The following is a 25,265-nucleotide window of genomic DNA, read 5'->3' as shown; positions in this document are numbered from 1 at the left end:
TTAGAATTCAGGTATTGTATAATCCCTCCTAATTTGTTCTCCTTTTTTGCAAAATTGCTGAGGTCATTCAGGCCTGTTTATGGTTCCATGTAAACTTTTAAAACGTTTGTTCTATATCTGTGAAGTATGTCATTGGTATTTTCATACGGATTGCCTTGAATCTACAGATTGCCTTGGGTAGTATAGACATTTAATGATGGTAATTCTTCCAGTCCATGAACATGACATATGCTTCCAGTTATTTGTGTCTTCCTTAATTTCTTTCTTCAGTATTGTATCAATCTCTGAGTACAGGTCTTCACTTCTGTGGTTAAATTTATCCCTTAGTATTTTATTCTTCCTGTTACTATAGTAAATGGATTTTATTTCCTAATTTCTGTTTCTGATATTTCATTGTTGGTGTACAAAAATGCCTTTGATTTCTGAATGTTGACTTTGCATCCTGATATTTTGACAAATTCATTTATTAGATCCAGTAGTTTATTGATGTAGTTCATAGGGTTTTCTATGTACACTATCATGTCATCTGCAAAGAGTGACAGATTTATTTCCTTCTTTCCTATGTGGATGTGTTTTATTTCTTTTCTCTCACATAAACACTGTAGCTAGAATTCCAACACTATGTTAGATAAAAATGGTTAAAACACACTCCCTTCTCCCTGATCTTAGTGGGAAAGCTTTTGTCCATAGTTTTTTCTTATGATACTCTGTATTTCTGTATTGTGTGTAATTTCACCAGTTTCATTTCTGGTTTCATCTATTTGAGTCATATGTCTTTTTTTGTTGATGAGTGTGATTAAAGGGTTATTGAAGTTGTATGTCTTTTGAGAGAACCAGATCCTGGATTTATTGATCTTTTGGATTTGTCTTTTAGTTTCTATGACATTTACTGCTGCTTGGATCTTGTTTATTTCCTTCCTTCTGGTTGCTATGGGATAAGATGGGAGTTTTAACAGTCACTCAGTGTTAGGAAGCTTTATCATCATACCACATTGGTATTCTCCCTCATTTTGCATGGTTCTCTGTTCTACTTGGTTGTTGGAATTTCATAGACTCTAATTTTCTGGAATTTCTGTTTTTGTTTTTGTTTTTATTTTAGATTGCTTGCTACCTTTCTAGTGTTTGTGTGAGGAGACCACATCAGGCGAAGTACATGTCCCTCTTGGCCAGAAGCTGAAAAGGAAGCTTTTTAATAAGAGTGGCTAAAAGGTTCAGTGACTGGAGGAGCACCTGCCCTTCCATCTCTTTTACAAGTATTTTGCCCTAGCAAATACAAACTTTAAAATTCTTCTCTAAAAATTAATGAATAGTTTAGTGTTATGAAGAAGAAATTCAACTTACTACAACATGTATATTAATAATTTCTGCATTTTATACCTGTATCATGGGTAAATTTTATTTATTCATTCATTTATTTATTTATTTATTTATCTATTTAAACATATATTGTTATGGTTTATTTAATGAAATATCCTCTGTATCAGGTTAGTTACATGTTTGTGAGTTGAGAAGAATGATGTACAATCAATAGGACCCCCCTGAAACCGTTTTTTCATGGACATTACCTGTCTTTCCACCTAGTGATACAAGACAGTTCTCAGTTTACATGAATAGCGTCTTTACAACTGCCTAAAAAAAATAATATATAAATAATGCTAGTCATTTACTAAATGAGTCACAGGCCAATAAGTTCAATTGTGTAGATGTTAAATGTAGTGTGAAAGAGGTTTTGAAAGACTGGGTAATCTGCTGTGTTTCCAACATGTTTTCAACTGCCTGAAGAGAGTATTTGTTTTCCTTCTTACCTGCAAAATGGTAAGCTCTGCTTATTTGACTAGCTGTCCAGTTAGCATATGTTATGTTGTACCTTTTGTGCTTGGACTCGCTGTTGAATTAGGAGCAATAAGGCTTGCCCATATGTAAGGTCGAAACAGAGCACTCAGATTACTCTTGTTCAGTCTCAATGTTTGTGCAAAATACTTTCTCAACAGTTCATTGCTTCCAAGTGTACCTATGGTATATTTAACCTCATTACACTGCTAACAGTATAAGTGGTTGTATCCAAAATTCATTGTAAGCTTCTCCAAAGAAAAGGTTGATTTAACAGTCACATTCAGTGATATAAAGCCCGGAAAATGCATGCCAGGTTTCTCGTTGTCCAACGAATTGTTCCAGACCATTATTCAGTTCCTGACTAGTCTCCAGTCTTTTCCACTGAGCATTTCAAATAGCAATTTAAAGTCTTTCTCTTTCAGCCATGTATGTTTGATTTTCATGAACAATTTGATCACGCAGCTGCACAGTTTCATCTTATCTTTCTATGGCCTCAAACTCATGTCACTTGGTTACTTGACCCTGGGACTGCCAGGGAACTATACTCTCAACACCTAAAGACAAAACAATGCCACGTATCCAGTCACAGATTGGGCCTATAATTATCACTTATTCATATCTGATCCAAGTACATTTCCAAGCTTAGCAGAATATTCCAAATTGATTCCTCTATGGTGCTCATAATTTGTTCACTATTTCATGAGATTTATTTTCTCCACATTTTAACTTTTTATTGAACTTTTTCCTGAGACAATGGAAAGCCCTGAGATATTAGCAATAATCTCAGAACATTCATTAGTTTTAAGATTAAACAATCATATCACTGGTTGTGTCTCCATGTATAGAAGTCTGTATGTCCATGCCTTCTGGAAATAATTAGAATTGGTTTATAATAATTCCTCGACTTGACTGGCTCACATAAATTAAAATATAGTAAAAACTAGCCCAATTTCTAGTTCATTAATAGGCAATAATTTTCATAAATAAAATGATATTATTTTTGTTAAATCTGTTAATAACATATCAAAAGGATGAGTCAATGACATACATAATATTGTTGTGCACATATAAGATTGAAGTACTTGTATGTTTTTAGTGAGAATGCTTGTGGCTGCCACGGAATAGGCTTTATTGTTCACATGGTAAAAATATGAAATACTTCTTTGAGAAGAGGAAGCTTCATGAACCAAGTGTGGATAAGTGGTTTGAAAAAAACTAAATAAGTATAATTGATAAATTGCTTGCCTTACTCCATACTAATTAATGGAAATATCAGTATATGCTCGAAATTTTGTAATTCAAAACCAACTTCTTCAACAGTCTATTTACCTAGTATCCAATGCAGTAGATAGAAGAATCAATAAGAATATAATATTAAAGAAATATCTTTAAAACCACAGTAGTCTATCACCCATTTCTGTAAAGAAGTCTGTGTGAAGTCCTGCCCAGGGTCTGTGCTCTGGGCCCTAGAGGATAGCTAGGGTGGTTGAAGGAAACCCACTAAATGTAGTGGAGTTGGGAAGAGGATCTCCCTGTGTTGCGCGTGGGTCACAGGCCAGCAGTGACCATGGAACGCTGTGGATGGCTCGACAATGCACGAGAAAAAACACACATGCACAGAGACAAACTAGTTTCTGTGGGGAAGTAGGGACAGAATGGCCACCCCCCCTAGTGGGGAGCGCACCGATTTATAGTCCATACCTGCTTTTATTGGGCTCATTTTGCATAATAATTCAGGTAAAGTACAGTACTCATTAGGGGGAAGTAAGGAACTATAGAAAACAAAGAACTCTGCCGGTCTATTGAGTTGGGGGTCAAAGAGCTGTAAGACTGAGGAACAAAATAACTTCCTCCTAAGACCCTTCTCATTCAACTGAGAGCATTCTAAACAAAGGAGGTTTCACAGTAATTTACATATTCTTTCTTAGGCCTGATCACCCTGGGGAATCCGCACTTCTCAATACCGAGCTGCACCACCCTGTCATTGTTTCAGGCTTAGGTGGAGCAAGGGAACTAAGGCAACGGAGAGATAAGGAGATTTTCTCCCAGATGCTGAGAACTCAGGCTATGTCAAAGCCAAGGAGCGAGGGTCCATCACCCGCTTTTGCTGCAGCCCCCCAAGTCCTTCTTTTGGGGGGGCCTCCCAAAGTGATCGTGCCTGTCTTAGGTCATTCCCCCCATGGGGAATCTTACCCGTCTTTGCCTAACCGACCAAGCTTTTTGGGGTTCAGTTATGAATAAAGCAGCAGAAGCAGCATTCCTGCCAGGAAGATAAGCTTTTATCTCCTTGCTGGCTTACGGTTCCAAGGGCGTTCCCTTAGCCTTAGCTAGGCGGGGGTTTCAGCCTCTGATACCAGTCAGGGCGGTTCCCAACATCCCTGCAATGGAATAGTTACCTGGCCAGGCACTTCAGTCTGGATTGATATTAGAGCAGGGGTAAGCGTGGGTGAAAGTGCATTTCAAAGGCCAAAATTGTAAAGTTAGGAGCTTGAGTGGCTTTGCTGACCACTTGCCATGATAAGACAAACTCCAGGGAGGTTGAGTCCACACTGTGAATGGTTTGAGGGGACAATGACTCACCTGAGGGAGGGACATGGAAAGAAATTGCAGTAGAAATAAGAGTTTAGTGGTTAAGGCAGTTGAATGATTAAATCCAAAAGAGACCTCCTAAAGCTTTCCTCATGGTGATAAGTCCTCTAGAGAAGAATAAGTTGGGATGTAGTAGAGAGACTGGATGGCTTAGGGGGGTTCTTTTTCATGTAAGATGGTCAGAAAAAACATCCATGTCTCTGTGACATTTGAGGCCGAGAAAGGAGTAGGTAGGATTATGGAGGACTTGGCTGGTGACATCTGATTCAGCCTGATTAGTTACTTAAGTGCAGAGGAAGCGACTTTCACCACATAGTTTTCTCTGATGGAGTTTTTTTTCTATAAAACATAAGATGAAAGCTTTAACAATCACCTGAAATTAGAAAGCTTCACCCTGAGAATTCCCCTGCATTCTCTCTAGGTCTGAGTAGTGTCCTCTTTTCCAAGAGATACTGAAGACCAAGGAGGTCAAACTTAGCTTCATGAGGCATGAGGTCATTTCTAATTCCACGGACCTTGATCTGAACTAAGACCTATGAGCTAAAGTGTTGGTTTTATTACCAAAACTTCCAAGTAGATATTACCAACAAAAGGAACAGAAATGTGTTGAAGTTATGGAAATAATTTTATTGACATATAAACAAGACTACTCAAGGCTTTAGAAATCTTTTGAAAGAAAGAGAAAGACAAATATCAGTGTTGCTACTCACAGGAGTGTCCTCTTGTCTATTCCCATGGTCCACAACAGTGTCCTGGTGCCCTCCACATGTTTACATGAAGAAGGACAGAGCTCGGATTCTATGAGCTCATCAGCTGCTCCCACTGGTTATCAGAGGACCACTGCTCATCCTCTGAAGGACAAAAATGTCACCTCCACTGTGGACATGGTACAAATGTGACCAACCCGAGATGAGAGTTCTGTGAAATAGGACTTTAATTCAACAATGACAATGTCTGCTCACATTTTTAAGTGTTAATAGATTCAGTGCAAATCTTTTAAAAACTATTCACCTTTAAAAACTCTATGATGGTACTGAAAACTTTTTATTTAGAATTTAATATCGTATAGGAGGAAAGAAGGGTCACTCAAATTTCATACACAGCACAATAGGCCAACTTGCAGTAGACCCAATGGGGTGAGAGACTTTACACTGGTAAGTTCCAGCATCTTCCCTCTTCACAGGGTCTATGTTGAGGCTTCAGTGGTCTTCAGATACTTTCATGTGGTCTTTGAGCTGCAGATTCATGCCATTGAACAACCATTGAATGGAGTCTCCGTTTGTGTTGCAAGTGAAGACCACAGTATCCCTTTTCTCTGTGGCTGTGGTGTTGCTTGCTATGAGGGAAACAATTTATACAGGCACTGGAGAAACAGGGAATATGACTGATTAAGAATGGGCTTGAGACATGGAGTCATGCTGCTTACACAGATCTCAGCCCCTCAGAGCCTATAGTAAGTTATGAAAAGATCAAGAGAGTATGTTCCTGACATTTTCAGAAAGGGAATTTTCTAAATTCAGGTGAAATTATATAAGGAGACTGTAGGTTCTCTCTGACCCCATTTGCCCCAGTGTGATTCCATACATATTCCCTCAGTCATTTCTGGTAGTAGGTCACAAAACCCCCTTCCCACCAAATATTTCCAATATTCTCATCATCACATAGAATTTTCCTCACTTGAGCTTTTACTGATCTCTTCCTAAGACACTTTTTCACAAAACATCAGGGCCCACTCCTTATTTAAACTTTTATCCATGTTGTGGAAGGCAAGCTTACCACCATATTCATCCCTAGAGCCAAGGAAGTCTACAGTAAGAAGAAAAGCATTTAGCTTTTCTTAAATAATTTATCAGGTTATAATGAGTGTTCAATGGAGAAAAGACACTTCTTTCAAAAAAAATGGGTTGCATAGCAATATCTGCATGCAGACAGGTGACATAGGTCATTGTCAGATACCACACACAAAAATTCAGTCAAAGAGATCAAAGTCTATAGGCTGGAACCCAAACTGTAAAATGCTTAGGAAAAGTATAAGTAGAAGAATTATGGCAGTGATTTGGCAATGATTTTATGAGTATGACAGTAAGAATATAGGAAAAAATAGACAATTTGGATTTTTTCAACATGAAAAATTTTTCTTCATCAAAAAAAGAAAAAAAAAAACAAGATGAAAGGTGACCTATGAAATGGGAGCAAATATTTCACAAATCATATGAAAAATAAAAAATTGAAGAATTTAATATACTAAAAGTCTTCTACAACTCAACAGCAATCACAAAAACACATATAAACTCACTTAAAAATTAGCAAAACACTTCAATAGACATTTCTCCAGAGAATGTATGCAATACGCCAAAAGTCACAGAAAAATACTCAACATCACTAGTATTCACAAAATTGAATGTCAGACTCTCCAGGTTGAATTTGTTGCTTGTGATGTTGGTGTGGTTAACTTTGCTCTACAGGTAAAAGAATAAAAATTGCCCTGTGTAGTACCTTTTCTTTCTCCAAAAGCTTCTTCATTGAGACTTGGCACCTCTCATATCTCTGTCAACTTGAGTCTTTGAAAGAACCCAGGAGGTCTGTGCATCACTGGAAAATGTATGGGAATCTGGGTACTCAGAGAATGTATTGCCTCCAGCTATATGTGTAGTGGAAAGTACAGATTTTCTCAGCTGTTCTTTAAGTAATAATGTTTGGCTATGGAAATATTTAAGATTGGGAGTCAGATACACCCCTGCAATTCTGAGTCTTCACACCACCTGACTGCCTGGTTGACAAGAAGTCTTTCCTTCCAGCTGCACAGACTTCTATCATCCAGCTGATTTTTGTTTATATGATGCACCATTTCCCACGACATTCTAGAGACTTCATTTTGTGCAATGATAACACATAGAGACCAGGGGTTAGTAGAAGGTAAGTTGACTACTCAGGCCTCTGGGCCAAGAGGTGGTTCAGGTCTTTCAAGTGGAGGGAGACCCGAGTTAGTCAGTGAGCCAAATGAGTCAGTGAGCCAAAAAATGATAGAGCAAAGTCCAAGTGATTTAGGAGAATAGAAAAAAGGCAAACAGATGTTAAGGCAGCAGAATCAAGTGCTCTTCCCTTGACCATTAAAGTCATTCTCTCTCCCCTGAGGGCAAGTAAGGACTGGTGCAAATGCAAAGCAAGGGTCTCATAGTAAGTGGTGTCATGGGCTTGCTGAAATTCTCACCTGTGTGGGCAATATGTGTCAGGTGACTATGAGATAGAAATCTGGAAAAAAAACTTAAAATTCTTCTGTATGTGTTTATTATTATTATCAGCCCAGGGTCTAAGAACAATTGCAACAAAGATTATTTTATTAGAGAAAATAAACAGATCTGAGATGATGGTCTTAGTGTTTGGAGGCACAGAAATACATTCCCTCATGGCAACAATTTAAAGAACTCTGTATCCATGTTCCAAAGTCTGAAAAAGTCTTGGATCGTTCATTCATTCATTCATTCATTCAACCACCATTTATTCCTTCCTAATTGATCAAAAGTAACTGAATGTTTATTACATGCTGGTCCCTGAGTTTGTATCAGGGATAGAGTGGGAAGTGAGAAGAAAACCTCCTTCCTTTATATCTGCTGGGGGTCACTCCACCAAAACAAAAAAGGAAATAAGTAAGTGATGTCAAGTCTGGTGCAGGGAGGTGTGGACAGGCCTCGTAAGAGGGTGGGGTGTGCAGTGATTCTGATTGTTCCTGCAGCTAATTTGGTTCTAAAGTGAAAATACATGATTTCTCCTTTTTTTTACTATACATGTCTAAATGTATTCCTCTGAGGTGAGCATGCCTAAGACAAAAGGATCTGTAGCAATTTGTTGGTTTGAAAATCCAAAGCCACACTCATAGGATCTTTAAGTTAGAGAAATTAAATCTGAGGCTATAAATAGACATTGAGAGACTCTGATCAGCTGCTGATGGTCTATGTGACTCTGCTCTAGTGACTTTATCTCTGTGTGCCTCAGCTTATTCTCAAGGAATATTTGACTGCTAAGTTGTGAGTGTACAAACTGTACAATATTTCCAGCATCTGACCTCAACCAGGGGCAGAAGAGCTGTTCAAATTAGAGGCATTTCTTATTGGTCAACTCCAAGAGAGAATCCCCTGGGCTGATCCCTGAAGAATATGGAGTCTCCAGGAGAATCTCTTTTTCTCAGTTTCTTTCTGTGGATGCTGACTTTCTTCTGAACCTTTGTAAGACCTCCAGGACAGGTGATTATACACAAGGACACTGTCTAACTGTGCTCTGCACACATGGACTCAGGTGGTAGCAAACTCCATTTTTGCCAAAATGTGGCTCTTGGACCTGAACCCTGACTGGGGACAGCTCAGGATCTTTGTGTCTTAGGCACCCATTAAACTGTTTCACACACAGCCTTTCCCAGGAGCCAAACACAACTTGGAATAGGTCTACTGCTGTCCCTGGGTTCAAGATCCCTGGGTCAGTGTTCTGGGGAGGAATTTTTGAGCTGAGTTCTGTAAGAATGTCAGTGGGCCTCTCAGACCATGCTTTAACCTAGTACATCAAAGTCATTCTCAAGGTCAAGTTCATAGGTACGTTTTCTGGGAGCTGAACTGAGATGGCATTCCCTCTGAAGAGTAAGTTCATTAACAATGATCCTTGTGTCTACAGTGACTCTCCACTGGGGTGCAAGTTGGGAATGGAACTGATAGCTTAGGAAATTTGTCTACTCAAAATCCAACCTGAAGATGTAAAATGCAACCCACAACTACTCAAACAGCAGAGAGATTGCTGCTAGGGAGGACCTCCCTTCTGTTGGGTCTGCATCTCCCAGATCACCCCAACACTCCAATCTCCCGAGTCAGAAACCCAAGATACATAATGAACATCTGGGATTTTTTTATGCCACATAAAAAAGAAGAAGATCATCAAATGAACAATAGCTGTGTTTCATCAGAGGTCTCTCTTGGCCATGATTAAGGAGTTCATGAGGAACTGGCATGCTCTTTGTGACTCCTAGAGAACTACTGTATGTAGCACAGACACCATGCTCTTTGCGTTGCAACTCTGCATGGCAGAGAACAATAGACAGCACAATGGAGAATTTACAGTCTCCCTCAGTGATGTCTTGTTGACCTGGAAGCACTTGCTACATGAGAAATTGAACTTACCATTTGAAAATGTGGAAGCAATTGACCATTATGAGGACATTAGGAGGACTTACGATAGTTTCTTAAAGGATAGAAATATGTTAGATGTGATGGATGTTTATAAAACGTGTAGTGTTTTGGCTTCTAATTGTAAAAATAATGCCAACATATCTGTCAGTCAACTATGGGATTTTCTGTCTGGCAGACAGTATGCAGTAGATAATGAAACTTATCTTTGTATACCACCATCACCAATGAGTGAACACACTCAGGACAATGAAAAGGTGAAGTTACTAGCAAAGAAAATTATATACTCATATTTAAATCTGCTGGTGAATTCCAAGAATGGCCTGGCTCTGGCTCATATTCTCAATGTTCCTGACAGAGGACTGGGAAGAGAAGCCTTCACCAATTGGAAGCAGCTGCTCCAGAGAAACAGATGTCTATGTTTGTGGTGGTCACATCATTTGTTAGAACAATAGAGCTTGGAGGGAAAGGATCTGTACCCTCAGTGTCTGATCCTCCAAGGACACATGTAAAAGGATTGTCTAATTTTATTAATTTCATTGACAAATTAGTTGAGATTCTTGGAGAAATATCAAATCCAAGCATTGTGGGGAACAGCAGGGACCCTTTTCATAAAGCAGTAGAGGAAGTTGCTCAGGATCTAGATTTGAGGATTAAAAATATTATCAATTCTCATTGAGGGTACGTGGCTGTTAGCACAACTGACATCAGTCCTGCACGGCCAAAATCTTATGCCATAAATCATGGCACTGCATACTGTGGCAGAGATGCCGTGAAAGTTCTATTAGCTCTTTTGGATGAAGCAGCAGCAAGTGCTCCTACAAAAACAAAGCAGAGCTTTTATATGATGATGAATACACCATTCATCATAATGGAAATTGAATTCTTACACTCCTTAGGTCTACCACACAAGTGAATAATTCATTGGTGAAACCACTAAGAAAATACATCCATAAATCAATGGAAGAGGAAAAAAAAACTAAGATGAAGCAAACCTTAACTAGATCCAGTTTTTCTGCACTTATAAAGACGACAGCCTGATAAGCAGGAATACATGGAATAACATTAACTCCATATCAAAGCCATCCCATGTCCTTCACATGGAAAATGACCTTTTGAAAGTGTACATTCATCTGTTGGAATACCAACAATTGGAACTAGTTCTGGAAATGTTCATCTGGAGAGAAGTAAAAATGTAAAAGTAGAGAGCAAATCAAGTAGTCAGGCAGGAAATTAAAGCTCAAAAAGGAAACCAGTGGATTTAGATGATGAATACATTCTCTGTGATAGTGGAAATGAGCCACCCAACATAAAAATGTTAATATACCTAAGACATCAAATGATTTGCAGAATAAATTGGATGGCAAACTAGCCAGAGTAGCAAAAAACAACAAGTGTTCTGCCAAGGACAAATTGATTACTGGCCAGACAAAATTAACTCAGTTTTTTAGAATATGAATCAATTTTTATGTGCTCTAGATTTATGTATACATAAAACCATTCAAAGACATTTACTTAGTTTTTAAGAGATCAGGGTGTAAATTATGATGCTTTATTTATTTTGGTGTGGAGTATGTGTGAGGTTAGGTGTGAAACACTGTTTAAAAATACTACTAAGTCATAATAACGCAGAATATTCACAAAATTTAATGCACAGATAAAGCATATCATGGGTCACAGATATCTCTTAAGATTACTTTCTTTTAAATCAGACATTTAAAATAATATAATTCATGGTAACATTAAGGGCTTTTCATCCTCAGGCAATTAAATGATTTTGTTTTCTTTTGAAAAGATGATGTGGCTCAACAGGTATTAAACTTGCTAACATGGTCGATAGACTCTTCCCAGCATACACCTGCGTGCTGAAAAAAAAAGTTTAAATGATTTACAAGACTTCTATCATCACACAAAATTTATTGGAAATGAAAACATTAGATCTAGTATAGCTAATTCTATATAAATCAACATTGTAATAACTAATTAAATGCTTTTTAAATCCCAAAACAAAACAACAAAAAAAGAAAACAAAAAACAAAATCCAACCTGAAACAAAATGTGGAGAAGAATGGAAGCAGAACACAGGGATGTCTGTCCTGTGTGGGAAGTAGAATTGACCCCACCTAACACCCAGTGGTCAGAGAGCAATCACTCACCGTGTACGTCAAGCCTCCCAGATACAATTTCTTTTATTACATCTGTAACATAGACTACCACGGTGTACATTTTTGCATCATTTAGGGTGACATTGTCTATCAGCAAGGATCCATTAGCGTTTATTTTCTCTCGTCCACTGTATGCAGGACCTTTGATATCATATGTTGAGAATGTGAAAAGAAATGCAATCATATGACTTCTGTTCGTGCCTTCCCCCCTATACCACACGAAGGCTGTAACATTGGCAGGCATATTGTGGAGAGGTAGAAGTGCAGACTGCCCTTCAGTAATATTGGTTGACACAACAGAGACATGAGCTGTGGTGGGCTGGCACCAGAAGTTGAAGAGTGAGACTAGAAAATAAGAAAACAAATAACTATGTTTGCATATATACATTGTAATGGAAAGACAAGGCCCTGAATCCTGAACAGGTGTCTTTATTTCTCAGACTTGGTCTACAGGTAAGTGTGTGTCTCCATGGTCAAGGTCCTCAGCATGGATCCCATTATTTCAGCACCTCTGAAACTGTTACTTTTCCTGTTTCAAACAGTCTTCTCTAGGTATTTTCTTGCTCACCCCTTCACTATTCTCAGACTCCTTCTTACGGTCAGGGGCATTTGTGAAACACACTTTGCTGACCTCCATCCTAAAGATCCTGTGTTTTCTCTTCTCTTTTTGGTATGACCCTGCTCTGTTTTTTCCCCCCATGGGTGTTGTAGATTCCTCACATAACATTTAGATCTTTTCTTTTCCTTATCTCCTCCTTAATATTGCCTAAATTAAAGCAGGGCCTTGTTGGATCTTGTACCTCCAGTGACTTCAACAGGCTGCAAGTATATGGAGTGGAATGAATGAGCAATGCCAGGGTCATACTTTTTGGGGTGTATGTGACCATTTCTGAATTCAGTGGTAAAGATAATACCTCACTCCCCTGGTTAAGTTTTTATTTTTTCTGGTATTTCCTGATAGAAATCATCATTATTATTATGATCAGATTTTAGTAATCATACTCAATGATGAATAACAGGAAAAGAGCAGCAATTGAGGTTTTCCTGCCTCTCACCACTTCCAGTTTACAAGATTTTCTTCTTGCTGACCCCCTTCCTGATCCTACTCTGCTCCTTTCTCCTTCACCCTCAGGTCCAAATGGAAGTCTTCCTTGTTTCTAAGAACACTGGTCTCTTCAGTAGATCCCAGTCAGTCTCAGTGTCAGATCCCTAGTCCATCCCAAGGAATTGTCTCCTACTTACCAGCCACCAGGAACACTTGCCAGTGGAGAAGTCCTCTGTGTGTAGAGAATGACAGGGACACCATGGTGTGTGTTGTCTGTTCTGTGGCTGCCTCCTAGAGAGAAGCTTGAGGTTCGGTGAGGCTCACAGGCACCTCCGTCCAGAATAGTGCAATCTGCTGTGTGTCCTACCTGTGTGCTGAGCTTTATTCTGGTATGTGTTTACTATTCTTGTCATGTAGCCTGGGGGTGGAGTTCGAGCCCAGGACCCTCCCACTCTCTTCCCTCATTCTTCCATACCAGTCCCTACTTATCAGTATTGTTCCCCTACATTTTGGTTCCCTGAGAACTCCCTAGGTTTCTCGACACCAAACACATGCACATATACATATAAACACACACACACACACACACACACACACACTCTACTGCTGTGTCTGGAAAGCACTAGACAGGGTTGTCTGTATATCAGACCTTCCCAAGAACTTCCAGTCAGGTGCCCATTACCTTTCCCATAGCCCTCTCTGTATCACATTTATTGTTCCCATTTGACTTGAAGATAAATTAGAAAAAAAACATCACAAGGATATCCACCAGCTGTGTATCAGATCATGTGTGAAGCTTAATAAATATAATGCCCAGGTGACATCTGAAAAATGCAGCTTCAGCAGCTGTCCAGCTACTGTGGGTGTCCATTCAAAATGAGATGTCTTGACGTGAAGGTTGAACCACTTCCCCTACTCTCCTGTCCACAGGGAAAGTCTCCAGATTCTGTTTAATTGCAGATTCTAAAGGGGCTGCACTAGCTCAAAGACTCTGCATCTCACAAACTCTCAGGAGAAGGAGACCCTACTGGTCTGTAGAGAACACTTGTAATAGCAAGACTGATGGGGGTATCTTTACCCCTGAGAGGTGGACCCACTCATGCCAGCATTGATGACAGCAGTGCTGTGTCTTGGTCTGTGGTCTGTCAGCACAGCACAGAGAGACCCAGGTGTCCTCAAAATATAGGTATTATTTCTTTTTGTGACAGAGAAACCCAGATGGGAATCCAGTCTCCTTCATGTTCTCAAATACTCTGAGAAGGTTTTATTCCCTCCCAGCTGGAAGGTCACAGAGATGACTTTTGCAATCAAAATGGCCAAGCATGGTGAGAATGGCATAGAGGACCCTCCTCCTATCTCAGGTTGTCACCAGACTACATTTTGCTAATTGGGACAAAGATTCAAAACCAGAAGTCACAGTAGGAACTTTACTTTTGGGTATGAAGTGGGAGGTGACCTGTGTGTCCCAGGAAGAAAGGACTTTAGGGAAAGGCCAGGTGCTTGTGTGTTTCCTGGTCCTCCAAATAGAATTTCATGTCTCTCCATGTCTGTTTATTGGACCTGAACTTCTGCTGTTGGCTGTGGAACAACTTCTGATTTCTGCCTGAGAGACTTTCTTGTGGTCACCAAACTTGTCCATAGATGGTGCCAGGCATTGGGTAGAGAGCAGCACAGAAAACCCTGAGGTTGGAGGTGCTCCAAGGCCCTGTCAAAGTAAGAAACTCTCTAACCTGGAAGCAATGCAATGAGTTTATATGAGTGCAACTGACTTCATATGCCTGGGAGATAGGACTCAAATCCTTTGAAGAAAAACAGTTTTGAAGCTTGTTTTGTACATGATAATCAAAGTACAAAGTGAAAATGCCACGTAGAATCCATTAGGAGGTGAGAGATAACCTAGCAGGGAAATCTCCAGAATTGGAAAAAAGGCAAAAGGGAGAAACATATATTTTACATTGATGAGTATAAGATAACTAACTTTTACATGGCACAGAGAATGTGTGCAGGGGACCAGAAACATACAGTGTGTGGTCTCATACACTTATTCCACAGTCTGGGCTTTCAAATTGTCCAGCAAAGGAAATCACTCTAACACATCAAAGTTTTCCTATTCAAGATGGAAAAAACAAAAGGATCAGGGCTCATTCAAGCTAAAGACTGACCTTTCCTAAGGAAAATATAGCCCTGGGATGTGACAACCTGCCATCATCTGCCCAGCTAGACATTTTTAATCAGACTATCCTGTGAGGATTATCAGGCCTGCCCAATGGCCTTCTGGGTGTGTCAGGGTTGCTGCACAGACCCTTTTTGTTTAGTCTCTAGAAATAGCAGGTGAGACAGAGCAGTCAAGAGGGAGGGTCCACAAAAAGGCTATGGAAGCAGGGGATGGAAATCAGCCTCTTTCATCTTCTTAGCCAAAGCCTAGTTCCTATTTCCTGTATGTCTCAATGTTGTCCCCTGGAGGACAGAAGTAGAACTGCAGCCAATGTCAGGGGCTTTCCAGGGACCCTGATCAGTGCAGGGTGAGCCCAGTGAAAAGGCAGGCATTATATTATTGAGACTACTGTGAGTCCAGTGTCAGGAGAACAGTCCCACCAGGGGGATGTGCTATTTCACACAGAGATCTCTGTTTTCAAATGTTCAAAGGAAGGGCCTGGTAAAGGTTCTCCTAAGGTTTTTGAAGAGGGTGCTGACCTGGAGGGTTGATCGGAAAAATGGCATGCTTGTCCTCCATCATTACATTGATATGTTGCATATGAGTCATTTCTGTGCTCCTCTCTTCCCACATGGCCTAGCAGATGAAGCATCTCCATGTAAATACTCAACCAGGGCCCTGTGTATATTTTTGTTAGGAGAAGAGAGGTTCTTGTAGAAACCTGAGCACCTCTGAGATAGAAGCAACCGCAGATGCTGGGTTCTCCTGTCCCATTCTGCTCAGAAAGTTTCCCTTGTTGCCCAGGACATCATGACCTAGACAGATGTCTTCAGAAACAACAGACAGGTACCCCACATACAGGAATTCTGAGAACGAAAACTCTTCCCTGGTTCTTATGAGGTCAGGGTATCCTCTTTCCTCACCTGACAGTAACTCTTCCAGGGGTTGAGGAGGCAGAGTTTAGTCAGATTAGGTATCTGTGAGAACAGGAAAAACACAGGCCTGTGGTGATGAGATGTAACTCACAACACGGGTCCGTGGAGGGCTGTGACTTCAGAGGAATAATATATGTTCCATCCTGTCACTCTTAAGAGGATCCTTTCATTCCTCCTGAATGTATGAGAAGTAAAAGCTTGACCCGAGGGTGTCCCCAAGGGGGTAGTGGCCTCCTCTCATGCTGACACCAAGTATTTCAGTTTGGGAGAAACATAATGTGACTACAAGTGTCACACAGAGTGACAAGCTTCCATCGTGCAGTTTCCCTTATTGATTTAACAAGTGTTCACGGAGCATTTGTCATGTGTCATGCTCTTGCCTGGGTCCTGGAAACTCCAAAGAGAATAAGACTTGTCCGGCCCCTGCGCTCATTTACTTTGCCTTGTTACAGCAACCGGCTCTTAGATAAATCATGGCTCTAGGAATCAACCATAAACAAGTGAAGGGTCATAAAGGAAAACCTCTGGAGCATTTACAACATGGACTTTAGTCTCAGCTGGTCTGAGGATCACGGAGAACACTTCTGAGAAAGGACTCTTGCATAATACCTGAAGAGTTAGTGACCATTTTCTCCTTGATAAACAAAGTATGTTTAAAAAAAGTGTTGCCTGCAGAGGACTGGCCTTTGGTGGGGTGACCCTTGACTGGATGCAGGAGTGGACAGTCCATGTGGGGAGCTGGAAGAGTTAGGGAGATGGTGGAATGATTGATACTGGTGACGCTGCTCCCTGCAGGGCTTGTGGGTGCTGCTGATTCAGGGAGATCATCAGCAATGCCTAGAAAGGCTCCATCCTGCAGAGTAGTTCTTCTGCCCCCTGCTGGACACACAGAAAATGGGCAAGAAAATGTCAAGTTACTGTTAGATATTTCTCTCTTTGGTTTTGTACTTTCCACTCAGCTGACATTTTAGGCGATATTTAATTCATGCATGTAGAATTTTAAGATATTTATTGAATTGTAGTGGAATATCATCAGCTTAACTTATTGAAAGTATGCAATTTATAGTGTTTTCAGATGCATGCACCAGGTAAGCTGTACAATGAAAAGAAAGACATGTCCCTTACTATTAAAGTCTCTCATGCCCTCTTGTAATCTCTTTTTTCTTCTGCTCTGCACTTCCTTTTTTAGTGTTAAGGAAACTCTCATTGAATGTTTTTTTATTATTAATTCTTTTGTGTTTTTTGGAATTTTCAAATTTTATTCTAAAGTATATAAATTTAGGCTGAGGTTGCTCCTTGATGCAACAAAATTATCTTGACATAGTTCCTTCTTTTTATTATTTAGTTATATTTCATTCCAGGGATACATTAATTTTATCTATTCACCCCATTATAGACATTTGCATTTTTTCATTTAGGACTATTAAATTAAACCTGTAAAGAATGTGATTGTAGAACAGTCTTCAACACTGAGAATCAGTGCTTGTAAAATCATGAATAGCTAGAGGAATGGAAGTTAAGAAGCTGCCCCTGGATGTCTAGTCTCAAGGTCGCACTGCCATTACCACACCCAGTGGTAAAGAAACACCTGATTCTTCACGTAAATCTGTGTCTGCCACAGCCGCCTCATCAGTCACCACAGAAGCAGAAATAATGGCCCCTTTCCCTTCCAGGTTCTAAATTATGAACCAGTTTACCTCAGAGGCTGAATTTAATTCACATCTGGATTCTCAATCACTAGAAGAAAGGGAAAGGTTGTCTTTAAACTTTCAGTCCCTCTAATACAAAAGGACCCCCCCCAAAAAAAAAAAAAGATTAAGTATACATGCCTAGTGTCATCCTACATTCTTTGTATAGAAAATACACACAATGTCTGAGTCTACTTGTGGACTGTGCAATTCTGGGACTGACCCCACCCAAGAAGCCTCAGTTCTCTCATGTGATACCAGAGAAAAATGCTTGATCTCCTTTCTTGGATTTTAGAAAAGAGCAACTAAATCATTTGAAATTATCTAAGGGATGAGGGTGATAAGACTGCCTTTTGTTGTGATGAGGCAACTCTTGGCAGACCCCTGCATAGTTGCAATTAGAGTAAGTCGCCAGAAAGACCAAAGCTGTAACAAAAAGCTTGCAATTATCTGTTCTCAAAATAAGAGATATTTCAACCTGAAGAGTATTTCTGTGAGTCTACTTGAAACAAACATGATGATGATTGTGGGGAAGAAAAATCTCAATGGATTGACGTAATGTTCTGAAGAACAGCAATTTTGCACCATATTTTAAACAGAATTGTCACATTCAGGGGCCTAAGAGGTTACATGAAATTAATTGGCAATAGATTAGGGAGTTGGGCAGACACAAAATGCAGAAATCTCTGTTGATTGGGTAAAAAGTAGAACAAAGAGACATGTACATTTGTTAGGTTGGTCGGTACCAGAAAGGTAGCATTTAAGAATTAACACAATGACAATAGTAATGAGAAGGTATGTGGTCTCTCTTATGGTGCAGGGAGGGGTGTGAGAGAAGTGAAATTACCCTGACATTTTAAAGGCAAATTATGGGAGAGGAAAAAGACAATGAACACCCTCAATTAAGGTCAAGACTGACCTTGGTCAGGAAAGAGACCAGCCTAGGACATGACTACCCAGCATGACTCACTTTGGTTAAAATTTTTAATTTCAGATCATCCTACATGGTCACCACAGGTCACCTTTTGAGTTACAAATCAGCCTAGAGAATGCATCGGTGAGCTATCTTTTGGTTAGATAAGATTGTCTCAAGTGCTAGGAAGGCATTCTTAGAAAGTCTTAGTAGAAGCATTTGTCTTGATGAACAATAAACTATTGGTGATGCAGAAAGACCTTCACCTTGGACCAAAGTCAAGGCTGAATGTTCTCAAAAGTGAGAGGCAGGTAAATGGGAGGATGTTGGTCCCTCAGACCTTTATTACAAAAACACTCTTGATCATTTTGAACATACAAGCTTTCATGATCTGTCTCATGTCTCTGTATTTTGAATCTTGTATTATATTTACTTACACTTTGAGGGCACACTATGCACCAATCCAGTTTTAATCATCTGACCATGAGGTGGAGTCTTATGTAGTATGACACACCTGTTATTCATTATTCATTATTTAATTTTAGTCTGAGCTTTGCTAGTTGTACACTTGGGAACTGTAATCTTAAGGTTTATTTGGGTACCAAGCTATAAGAACAGAATGCTGCACATTTCATTACCACCTAAATTTGCACTGGTGAGGAGGACAGTAAGGGGTTCATTAGAAAGTGTCTTGTATACGAAAGACAAATATCATATGATTTCACCCTTATGTGGAATCCAATGAACACACAGAACTAAAAAGCCAAAGAGAAACAGACTCATAGATGGAGAACAGATGACAGGCATTTGGGTGGGGGGTGGTGAGGTCAGGGGATGGAGGGATTGAGCAAAAAGGAGAAGGCTCACAGACATTGGCAACAGTGTAGTGATTGCTGGGGGTTGAGGGTATAAGGGGACTAATTGGTGATATAAAAATATAATAAAGTTTGAATAAAAAGTAGCACCCATCCTTTTTTGTTTTTGTCTGAGTTTTCAACTTATTGTTAACCTGGTTTCCCTGAACTCTTAACATGTACGTTCACATGGAGGGTTTGAAAAACTAGTTGAAATAAATTCCAGTCTTTTACCTTAAAACAGAGAGGTCCAGTATTCTGAGGAAAAGTCCCAGAAGCTCACTTGGTACAATCACAGGAACTGGTAAAGAACAGTGGGTCTAATGCTGGTACCTACCAACATGATCCTGGATGGGCTTGTCTGAAATCTTGCCACACTGTGCCAAGTAAATGTCAAAGTAAGAAATGTTTAAACATGTAGAGAATTTTTAGGAGTTAATTTGAAACAGTAAACAATATCTCAACAAATTGTAAACATACTCCAGAAAACATCAGTTTTCCACCTTATTTTATACATTACAGTCAAAGGGAAAAAAACATAGGGGTTAGAAAAATTTATTGGTGATGCAGGAGAGAGTTGAGAGAAGGAAAAGAGGTGAAATCTGGGACAGGACTAAAATTAGAACAAATAGACATATGTTTTTACATTGATGAGTATAGGCTAGTAGCAGATAATTAATATGATAAGAATAACAATGAAAAAAGTCTTTTTAGCTCTGCTCTGATGCAGTGAGAGTACAGAAAGAAAGATATAATTCTCATAATTTAGAGCTATATTATCAGAGATGCAAAAGACAACATACAAAATGAAGACTGACATTTTTAAATAAGAGAACCCAGACTAAAACATGATTATCTTCCTTGATTCAGTTTCAATTACTGAGTTTTAATTTCAGAGCAGTCCGTGGAGTTACTTTAGGTCTCTGGGTTAATAAGGTGCACCATAAAGACCTCCACTGAGGTTTTCAGGGTTAGTATGTGTCTTCTCTTTTATCTGTATATCCCAATCCCCCCAAATGTTTGAAAGGAAGAGGAGCTAGAAAAAAATTTAAAAATAGCCAATTATTTAATTAAACATACCAACATAAGGAACGTGCCCCCCAAAAAACAAACAAACAAACAAACAAATGAACAACCTAAGGCCTCAACATAAGGATCAGAGAGGTTCTGAACAGCTTGTGGGAGATACAGGAAAGATATGGAGGCTTCATCACTATCACCCAGTGTCTAGCCCAGGGTGTCTCTCCCATGCAGCTGTTCCTGACTTGTGTCCTTAAAATAGACCATTAAGAGTAAGTAAAGCCTTTTCTACATTCTGTGTGTCTTCCTCCAAATTCATAACACATGAGGGGGTAATGAAAATTTCCAAATTTGTAGTTGATTAGGCAGGACTGTGAGTAGCCTCGGCACCCACTTGCAATTGGCATCAGCAGTAACGGCAGTCTTGTGTAACTGAGCCTTGAACCTGTGGCATCTGCATGCACTCCGGGTACTCAGTATTAGAACTACATGGAATTGAAAGGGATGGCTTTGGAGAATTGGTTGTTGATGGAAGATAAAAACCGTCTATCTCATAAGAAAAAAAACCCTGATTGGAGTGAGGCTAGAATTGATTGAATGCATATATTCTGCTCATATCCTAAGCTCAAGGAATTTGAGATTTTATGTTAACTTCCCTCTCTCCCTACGACCTCCAACAGCTTAAGAAGCCACACTTACTTTTTCTTTTCTCTGTTTTGACAGAGCGAGGCCTGAGGCAGTGTGCCCCCTCCCAGGAAAAATGAAAGCACAGGCTTGTAAACCTATACACACTGTTGTCTACCTTGAACTGGGGCTATTTGATGCTTAAAGAGCTGAAATATTGACAGCAGGTGGTAGTGAAAGGAAAAACGCATGTAGGAGTATTTCAGAGGAAACATTGAAAGGAGAATGAGCAACTAATGCTCTAAAACTACAACTTCCCAGTAACTTAAATTTAAGGTCTTTTAAGGGAAAAAAGAGAAAAAGTCTTTATTCAGAATTTCAAAGCCATGTCCTCTGAGAATTGTTCAGTTATTACATGTTTTTTTAAAAGAAAATTTAGAACATTTGTAAAAGATTTTATTTATTTATTTTTAGAGAGAAGAGAAGGGAGGGAGAAAGAGAGGGAGAGAAACAACAATGTGTGGTTGCCTCTTACTCGCCCCATACTGGGGATGTGGCCCACAACCCAGGCATGTGCCCTGACTGAGAATCGAACCTGTGACACTTTGCTTTGTAGTCCGACACTCAATCCACTGAGGCACACCACCCATGGCTGATCATTTAAATCTGACTTGCTTCTCTCCTGGCCTCATTCTGTTTGAGGGTCATTGGTTATTAGAGTCATGGCTTTTACTAATTTCAGACAAAACAAAGTACTGCATCCGGTTTTGAGACCATGTTGGTGAAGTTAACTTAAGAGCAGAAAACAGATCTATCCACCTCGTGTTGAGCAGGCTGTGTCCTACTCTGATGTTGAGCAATGTATCTCTTACAACCTATTTTCCTGAGACGATTGCTCTTTTTTACCCAAAATGCGAGGTTGACTTTCTTTTACTTTTTACTTTATTAAATTTCACTGATTTATTTATTTACTTATTTATTTGTTTATTTTTAGAAGGGGGGAAGAGATGGAGAATGAGAGAAATATTGATGTGAGAGAGAAACATCAATCAGTTGCCTCTCGTGTGGATCCTGACAGGGGACCCTATTTGGAACTCAGGCATGTGCCTTGACTTCTAATGAGGCCAGCAACACCTTCTTGCTTTGTGGGAGAACAACCAACTAACTGAGGCTTAGCAGTCAGTTTCCCATTTATTCTTCAACTAGAAATCATGACAGCCAGCTGTGGATGCAAAAGATGTTTTTTTCCCTCCCATCTTTACAATTCCTCTAGCTAAACTAATAATCAAATTGACAGATGCAGTTTAACAGGAGACTATGTCCAAAGTCTATTATACTACTGAATATTCTGAAGTGAAGAAACCCAAACCCAAACAAGTATTGGGTAGTTAACATTCATATGCTTTTCTGAAGGTAAAGAACAAAAAGCCTTGTAGTTTGAGGTTTCATGAGACAAAAAGGCCATTTTCATGGATTTTCCAAAGCAAACAACTGCAAATAAATATTTCCTTGGCATGTCAATGTGAATGCTACTCCTTGTGTTCGTATCCCATCTAAAGACTTCCTAGTCAGTTAAGAGGGAAGTTCTAAGGTATTTTTCTTGAGCCTTCTTTTTTTCAATAACAAGATCAGAATCAATATCCTAAAAGGCAAATCTGTGGTGGCAACTCTGCTTCCCTTCAGAGCAGAGACATGGCTCTTAACATTGGTTTAACAAGTCTCACTGAAAGCTCAGTTCCATCACACTTAGTCATTTAATTAAAGTCACTGAAATCCTAAATTATTTCCAAAAAAGAGAAAATACTGAAACATTGTTTTGTCAGTCTAAGTGTATCAACTTTTGACTCCTTATTGGAGAGACAATCTAAAAGATAAATTTGAGCCTTCTAGGAAAATGTTCCCTGCTTTGGTGTTCACAGCTTCCCTCTTGTGAGGATTTTAATTCCTGGAAAGCAATTCAACACGTGTGTTCTCATCTTATCCACAGCTGTTCAGGAAGACCCAGGAGTCTTGTGACTGGGAGTCACATCTCAGATTAGTGTTTACACTATCATTGATTACTACTGAAATAATTTTGTGTTGTGTTTTTAAATATCCCCTATTTTATTAACATTTGCTGAGCTTGTTGCAGCCTGAAAGACTCCAGTTGCTTTTTTATTATTGAGAAATTGAGACCAAGAAGTCTCCCAGAGCGTTGCCTGTTCAGCTTCAACATCATTCAAGTACTTTTCTGTTCAACATAATTTAGTTCCAAAAAATACATAGAGCACAAAGGCTCAAGAAAGGTCCTGATGTGACTTCCAACAAGAATTGCGTTTATAAGGGCCCTGCAGTCCTGGTGGCTTGGTGGTATTGCTGTATTTCCTAGTCAATAACAAATGCTGTGTATGAGTGTCCAGGAGACATTTTGATTCTTCATCACATATTCCTTCATAGATTTTTTCAATGTGTAATGGATTCAAAATATAAACTTACCAGGCATTGTCTGAGGCAATGGGGACATGGTAGTGGATGAAAGATACAAACTGCACATGACTGTTGATGACCAACTATTTACTTGACAACTAATATCTAAAAGGCACTTCAGGATGCCTTAAGATTTGTAATCCCAGGCAAATCATTGACCTGAATATGCTCCTGTGGAATTATTCTCATTTTCTTTGTATGTTCACACCTGCTCTCTTCTTCTTACACCACACATTAAAATTCTTCAGAAAATTCTTTGACTTCGTGCTCAGAAAAATTGGAGAAACTGACACTTTTTCTTCACACTGCTATGACCATCCTCACCTGTCACCTGGATGACTATACTTGCCTTCTCACCAAACTCCCTGCTTGAAACCCAACAGCCTTATAAATCTTGGCTAATAAGGAGGCTAAAAAATAGTAATACTGTCCCTCCCACCTTCTAAATTGTTTTTCTGCTGGGCTAATCATCAAGGTAGCAGACGCTGATAAGCAGAAGGAAATACAGTTTTTAATATATGATCATGGATAATTCACATAGCATAAAAACCAATGACTATGAGGTAACACTACACTATAAAAGATTTGGACAAAGAGAAAAAAGGGGCAGTGAGCCTTGTATTTCAGAAGCTAGAATGAGTGCTTTTCATGTGATTCAGAAGGGAATATTCCACATGGCAAGACAATTTTTTCTGGGCAACTCAGAATCAGTGGAACACATGAGGGACCTAGTCAAGAGGTACTTCCTGAAGCCTTTTTAGTTACTATATGCAATGAGTTAGCCTAAAGTGAACACCCTGGTTTTTCTCCTGAAGCACATTTTCCATCTAGATCTCTTGGCAGGAATGTGAAGAAAATCAACAGTTTTTTTTTCTGAGTTTGTTTTTTAAATAAATAGCTTAAAATCAATATTCTAAAACCAAAATTTCAAGATAGCAAAATGTTGGTTTCCTTCAGTAACCACATATTAATCACATCTCTTTCTTTTCTTTCAACCTTCCAGTGGCTCCCCACTTCACTCAGAGTAAAGCCAAGGTTCTGGCTTATAACTTCTTTATCTCTGACTTCATCTACTAACATCTTCTGTTCTCTCTACTCATATAAATTCTCATCCTCTGTGCTGAGCCAACATATTGGAAATCACCCCAAGAATGCCTTACTTTATTGTAACATACTATCATACATTATTGTTGTCACTGTTGTTTGGATTATTGTGTGACTCCTCCACTCACATAACAGGTCTATGAGGACTGAGGTTTTGTCTCTTTATTTCTAATGTTTAGAACACTGTCAGGGAGATGGTGAGCAGAGGGTTGTTGTCCTTTGATAAGTGAGTAAAAAAAACTACAAATATGATAATGGTTAAAAGGGTAAAATAAGGAGCATTATGACCTCACACAACTAGAATTCTGCCCAACAAGAAGAACCAGTTAAAATTTTTTCAAAGGGAAGTATCTGACAGAGAATGAACCCAGGCAAACATAGAGCTCATGAGGGGGCAGGAATGAGAAGTCCAGGCAAAGGACACAGCATGTGCAAAGGACAGGAAGCAGGGACATTTAGTGAAGTAATGGATTTTACTCACTCATTTTGGTGCTTAAGAGAGCTAATACAATTGAGGTACCCTGTACATAGTCAATGCTAAAGAATGGCCAGTATGATCATTATTGATTTCTTCTGGGTACCCATTTCAGGTCTACCCATTTGAGAACAGCAGTAATAGGAAAACCATAAAATCTCCTCCTGACTACACAAGCAATTCATGACATTAAGCTATGGGTATAGATTGACTGATGCATGAGTGACAGGG

The 25,265-nt window shown here is 39.4% G+C and overlaps 1 protein-coding gene and 1 pseudogene across 1 annotated transcript; one reads left to right on the top strand and one right to left on the bottom strand.

Annotated features, from left to right (window-relative positions):
• The first annotated feature begins 5,156 nt into the window (after positions 1–5,156).
• Positions 5,157–10,781, top strand: LOC123822814 (annotated as a pseudogene).
• Positions 10,782–11,337: 556 nt separating this feature from the next.
• On the bottom strand, positions 11,338–13,134 carry LOC123822812 (carcinoembryonic antigen-related cell adhesion molecule 3-like). Its single transcript, XM_045844963.1, has 3 exons — positions 12,998–13,134; positions 11,747–12,100; positions 11,338–11,455 (listed from the first exon to the last, which is right to left on the bottom strand). The coding sequence occupies exons 1-3, from the start codon at positions 13,059–13,061 to the stop codon at positions 11,415–11,417; spliced, it is 459 nt and encodes a 152-aa protein (XP_045700919.1). The 5' UTR covers positions 13,062–13,134; the 3' UTR covers positions 11,338–11,414.
• Positions 13,135–25,265: the final 12,131 nt, after the last annotated feature.

The sequence above is a fragment of the Phyllostomus hastatus genome, unplaced genomic scaffold (genome assembly GCF_019186645.2).
Source record: "Phyllostomus hastatus isolate PE091 unplaced genomic scaffold, TTU_PhHast_1.1 phas_contig_414, whole genome shotgun sequence".
Lineage (NCBI taxonomy): Eukaryota > Metazoa > Chordata > Mammalia > Chiroptera > Phyllostomidae > Phyllostomus > Phyllostomus hastatus.
This window is presented reverse-complemented; position numbering and strand designations above follow the sequence as displayed.